The following is a 6000-nucleotide window of genomic DNA, read 5'->3' as shown; positions in this document are numbered from 1 at the left end:
GGTCCCGGGCGCGCCCCGCCCCGCAGCCGGCGCCTCCGCCGGGGTCCCCGCGCTCCGGCCCGGCCCCGCCCCCCAGCGGCCGCGAGGGGCGGGGAGCGCCGGTGGGGGGGAGAAGCGCCCCGGGCGCGCGGCGCCGCCTCCCCTGGGCGCCGGGGGCGGGACGGAGGGGCCGGGCGGGAGCCGGAGGGAGCCGGACCGCGCGGCTGGCGGAGAGCTGCATGCAACCGGTGGGAGCGCCGGCCGGCGGGTCTCGGGCTCGGGCCGCTCCTCGGCGGCTCCCCGGCGGCGGCCGCGCTGAGCTGGCAGGCGGAGGGCTGTCTCCCGCGGCCGCCTGCCCGGCGCGGTCCGAGGATGCGGGGGGGCGATGCCCGGGGCCAGGGACGCGCTCTGTCACCAGGCGCTGCAGCTGCTGGCCGAGCTCTGCGCCCGCGGGGCCCTGGAGCACGACAGCTGCCCGGATTTCATCTACCACCTGCGGGACCGCGCCAGACCCCGGCTCCGCGACCCAGGTGAGCGCCGCCCACGCCGGGCGCCAGCCCGGGGCCCGGGCCGCGGAACGGGGCTGCGCCTGGGCCCCGGGCCGGAGAACGAGGCGCGCTGCGGTGGGGGCGGCCCGGGGTGCGGGCCGGGACTCGGGAGTGGGAGCTGTTGCACCGAAGCCAACCCAGAGGGCCGGGGCCGGCTCGGAGGGACCACGCCCGCCACCCGCTCTCCCCTTCCCGGGGTCCGGGGGGCGGCGCCGGAGCACCGCGCCCCCCTTCCCCAGCCGAGCGCTCTGGGCGAGGGGAGGCCTGGGGAGGCCTCCGGAGCCTCGGGAAGGGGAGCGAGGCCGGAGGAAACTCTGGGAAGTTGGGAGTTGGGGACGGCCCGGGATGCCTCCGGATCCCACTGGGCGCGGATCTTCTTGGCTCCGACTCCCGGATCCTTTCGGGCGTCCGAGGTGGGAAGGGCGGGGCGGGAGCCAGCGGTGGGCTGGGGACCCCGAGCTGTGGGTTTCGCGCGGGGCGCCGGGGCGGCCTGGGCCTGGGCGCTCTGCTCCATCATACCAGGGTAGGCGGCCTGGCAGCTTCAGGTCTGTGTCCCCGCAGTTTATCCCTCGTGAAAGTTGCGAAGCTCTCAACTTTGGAAAGTTCATTTATTTTGGCATTTGACCAATTAAGGTTTAGAGGAGGAAGTTTAGTCGAGCGATTTGTTTCCTCAAGGGTCTCCCCCACGTCTTTCCATCCATTACTGGTTACTGGAAGACACAGCCTTTCTAAATGTTTTCTTGAGACGCGTCTCTCTCCGGGAAAGAGCATTTTCTTGAGTATTCTCCTAACGGAAATAACGACAAGGCAGCATTGTGGAGGCATTGTTCAAGCTGGGGTGAGAAAATGGCCTTCCCCTGATATTCCTGTGTCTGAATTTTGAAAATGAGCTGTCGCTTTGCAAATTCTCCAGGATGAGTGTACCTCATTTTAAGTAAATCCATTATAGGCAAAGATCCTATACATTAGAGAATCCTTCGATTCATAAAGAGCTCCACACTAGGCCTGACTTAAATAGCATGCCCTTCATAGTAGACTCCAAACAGGTCTGCGTGACGTAGGGAGGTCGTACATTAAAAGTTGTTACCCGATTTCCCCTACTCACAGTCCTTTTAAAATCAGATGATCAGGAAGGTGGGACTTCAAAGCAGAGAATCAAGGTGAGAAGTATTGTTGACCCCCAGATGATTTTCTCAGAGGTTGAATGTCCAGCCTGTGTCCGGCTGGCTGCTTGATGCAGTGCAGCATGCTGCCCGGCGGCACACATGCATGACAGTGCCTCCGGACCTGGATGGAGCCCAGGAGCAGAAGTCGATGTGCCTCCTGGGTTGAACCTCAGGACGCAGCCCTCTGTAGGGAAAGCTATGTCATTACGCGGCAGGAACAAGAACATGATTTATAAGTGATTCACCCAGGTCAGGTTTTAGCGTTGAAATGCTCTCCTCCCACACCACGAGCTCATGTTGTTATCCCATGTAAGCACTGGCTTTGCAGGAGAAGATGGATGGAGGCCTATCTCTGAATCACGTGTTTAACACGCCTCATCCTTTCGGCACATTTTCTGCCTCCGCTTCTTTTAGGCCAGAAACTGGATTGTGTGTTCACAGGTGCCCCTCAGCCTCTGCACCGGCAGCTGCAGAGGAAGAGTAGAGAAAAAACACATCTCATTCTTGGCTAAGAGAAAGCACCAGTCTGTTTTCCCAATGTAGGGCACAGGAATTTTGAGGTAGCACTGTGCCACTCCAGGTTCCTGAGCAGCATTAACAGTTTGCTCTTAGCTGCTAACCTAAAAGTTGTTGGTTCAAACCCATCCATCAGTGCCATGGAAGAAAGGGATGGCACTGAACTTCTGAAAAGATTACAACCAAGAAAATCCTGGGGAGCTACTATATGTTTACCATACATGGGCTTCGGGTGAATTGGAATGGAATTGATGGCAGAGAATTTGTTTTTTAATGCCCTTTGGCCCTTTGGAATCCTTGTGATGTAGTGGTTATTAAGCCTGGGGCTGCTACTGCAAGGTCAACAGTTTGAAACCACCAGCTATTCTCAGGAGAAAAATAGGGCTTCCTACTTTCAAAATGAGTTCCAGTCTCAGAAACTCACTGAGGCAGTTCTACCCTGTCCTATAGGGTCACTAGGAGTCAGCATTGATTTGATGGTAGTGAGTTCTGGCTCTTTGGTGGTGCTGTTGGGTAAGCATTAGACGCCTAACTAGAGGTCGTGGGTTCAAACCCACCAGCTGCTCAGAGGGAGAAAGATGAGGTCCTGTTACCTGATCTATAAAGATGTCCAAAGCCCTGACAACCTTCTGCAGGGTCTCTATGAATGGAGTGGACTCAATTGCAGTGGATTTGTTTGTTTTGATTGGCTTTTTGGTAGATGTAGCCTGCTCATGAGGCGTGGTGGCAAAGAATGCCTCTGAGTGCAAGGCAAGAGGGAAAACGATGCCGAAGACAACAACCAAAGTACCCCTCTCTTCTTGGGCACCTGTGCTCAGACCCAAATTTCCCATCATTGCCGACAGTAATTCTTATTTCTAATGCATTTCTTTCTCTGCAGAGCTGTTTGGCTGTCTATGACACACGTGGCTGTAATCTCTGAGCCCGTAAAGCCTGAGTAGCCAGATAGCTGCAGCACACACCACTGTGTGAGTGGTGCCCCTCTTGGTGTGTTATGTAAACCAGCACAGCCATGCATCGTAGCTCCGGGACACAGATCCCTAGAAAGCCCTCTCAGTCAAGTGAAGGACTTCCATTTTTGCAAATGAACCCACCTGAATGTCACTTTGGCTGGTGTCTGTCTATGGCCTCCCACTCGTGGTCAAATAAGGAAGTTTGGTTTTAAAAGAAGAAGAAAAATAGATGAACTCCCTCCGCGCACCAGAAGGCACTCCCTCGAGAGTATCTGTTCATTGTCTCAAAGGTGGAGTACAGCTGCGTCAGGCCAGTGGCCCGAGCCGTCAGAAGCACCGTTCTTTACAGGGGCAGTTGTAGTTCTGTGACCAAGGGTGTATAGCACCGAGTCTCCCCTCACTTGGTGTTAACAGATGACTTGAAAGCGTGATATGAAAGCATGAGACGACATCAGGCCTCACCTCGTCTTCCATCTGCACCAATTTGTGGAAAGTGAAGAACTGATTCTTAAAGCTGAATGTGGGAGCAATGGGAATACTTTTTGTGACCGACTCGTCTGTAGGTATGGCGTGTACTTGAGGCAGAGTGGAAGAAGGGGAATCTGAATATAAGATGAGAACAGATCATACACCCATTTTTTGTTTGTTTCATGTATCGGTGATGTAGGACGTAAACTTGTAGTCCTTGTGGATCTCAAGGCATGTGATTGAAGGCACCTGGCTTTAAGGGTGTCCAGAGCAGAGTGAGAAAGATGGAAAGTGATAAGAAATGTGGTCAATATGCAACAAGAGGGGGGCTAGGAAGAAAACGAAGGAGTTAAAGGAAGACACTAGGAGGTTTGCAAGCGTGAAAGGCAATAGGGGTAAATATTGCTTCATACACAATCCTGCCATCGTAGTAATTGATCGTAGACACTGAACAGGTCTATAATAGAAGGCTGGACAGGTATGTGAGGTTGGGTGGGAGAATACTCATGGGGGATATTTTTATAGCTAACAGGTGATATTTGTGTATGTGTATTTGCCTTTGCTGTAAATATATCCATGAATGTGGTGGACCATACGGGGGCAATGTTACAGAAAATTCTTAGATGTAACTAAACACCTTGTGAGAATGAAGCAATGTGTCTGGGGACTTAGGACCTTAGTCCCAGGGGCACCAAGATCCATTGACATAACATAAGACAATGTTCTACATCCTATTTTGCTAATTATCCACTAGGGTCTTAAAAGCTTGGGAGTGTCATCTAAGGTGCAATTATTGGTCTCCCCCCATCCAGAGGAAAGAAGAGTAATGAAAGCCAAATGGAGCCAATTAGTCCAGTGCACTAATGGACCATGCAGATATCAGTCTCCACAACTTGAGACCAAAAGCTAGATGGTTCTCACCTACCACGGCCAACTGCTCTGAAAAGGATCATGTTAGATTAGGTCCTAGTCAGAGTGGGAGAAAATGTGGACCGGAACTCAGAATCAATCATGAAAGAGACTTACTGGTCAAATAAAGAGATTGGTGGGACAACACCACCCCTCCCCCCACAAGACTATGGTCCTTACCCTTCAGGTCTGGAATGGAACTCACCTCTGCATGATATTAATCAATAATTTAACATCAGTAGGGCAGCATTTACCCAAGGACAAAGTCCATAGGGTTAAAAAAGAAGGAGGCAGGGAAACAGGATACACCGGAAGTGCCATAAGTGATGACCTATTAAGGGGATTGAAATAGATGAGTTGAAACAAAATGTGTATAAATTGTTACAAATAAAACTGAATGGTCTGCTCTGTAAACCTTCACCTAATTCACTGTGAAATTAAAAATGAAAAGAAAAGAAAATGTGGTCAAGAGTTGGAAAGGACATTGTATAGGGCCTTGTAAACCATTACAAGTACATTGGTTTAAATTCTGAAGGAGATGTGGAACCGTTAGAAGATGTTGAGCAGAAAAATAACAACACTTGGGCTGCTGGCTTGTTTGTTTGTTTGTTTCCTATATTAGTGATGTAGAGAAGATTGTAGAGAAGATTGTGGAAGAGTTAGGATGAAGACAGAATATGTTAGGAGGTTGTTGCAGTGATCCAGACAGAATAGTGGCTTGGGCCAGGTTTGCTGTGAGGATAGTGAGAAGTAATCGGTTTGTGGGCATGGCCTGAAGCTTCGACTTGTAGAGTTGGTGTTGGAATGGGTATGCCGGGACATTGAGACATAGTTGAAGCTAACTTCAAGGTCTTTTCACCTAAACAACTCCGTTTACTAAGTAGGTGAAGACAGGGAAGGACAGGGTTGGATGGGAAGGTACATTGTGAAGTTTTTCTTGTTTTCAAAATGGGGAATGCAGTCCATATTAAGTGTGCGATTCCTCGTAGATAGCCAAGTAGTCTCTTAGTTTAATAGTGACCTGAGCATAAATGTCTTTTATAATTTTTTCTGAATGTCCTATTTAACATCACCAGCTGGTCTATGCTCATATTTCACGACTGGGGACTTCACTGTCTCTTCTCATGAATTCCATTTGGTTATAGAACAGTATTTATTGTTAGAAGGGGTTCCCTTATATGGAATTAAAAGTGCTCTTTAACTTACACTTGTTGATCTTGAGTGTGCTTCATTTAGTTAAAGAAGAATTGATCTCATCCTTTTCTTATCTTCTAGACACTTTCTTTTCAGATCTGCATAGGAAAGGAGGATCAAATCATATGCTTTCTAGGATGCAAGCATGATTTATCATTTCCCTCATAAGTCTGTTCTTCTGGAGGGTGCCAACAGTGTGTGTGTCAGGCACCTTGCACGAGTGATGTCCTTCCATTCTCCTAACTCTGGTGAGATCTTTCTGCTCAA

At 50.7% G+C, this 6000-nt stretch overlaps 1 protein-coding gene across 1 annotated transcript in view; it reads left to right on the top strand.

Moving 5' to 3' along the window:
- Positions 1 to 248: 248 nt before the first annotated feature.
- The window catches only part of SYT9 (synaptotagmin 9), a 259856-nt gene continuing 254104 nt past the window's right edge, over positions 249 to 6000 (top strand). Inside the window, exon 1 of the mRNA XM_075546133.1 lies at positions 249 to 509. Within this exon, the coding sequence (XP_075402248.1) occupies positions 365 to 509 (145 nt within the window). The 5' untranslated portion in view covers positions 249 to 364. The remainder of the gene's footprint in view (positions 510 to 6000) is intronic.

This window comes from Tenrec ecaudatus, chromosome 4 (genome assembly GCF_050624435.1).
Source record: "Tenrec ecaudatus isolate mTenEca1 chromosome 4, mTenEca1.hap1, whole genome shotgun sequence".
In the NCBI taxonomy this organism is placed as follows: domain Eukaryota; kingdom Metazoa; phylum Chordata; class Mammalia; order Afrosoricida; family Tenrecidae; genus Tenrec; species Tenrec ecaudatus.
The sequence above is the reverse complement of the archived record's forward strand: the minus strand, read 5'-3'. Positions and strand labels throughout refer to the sequence as shown.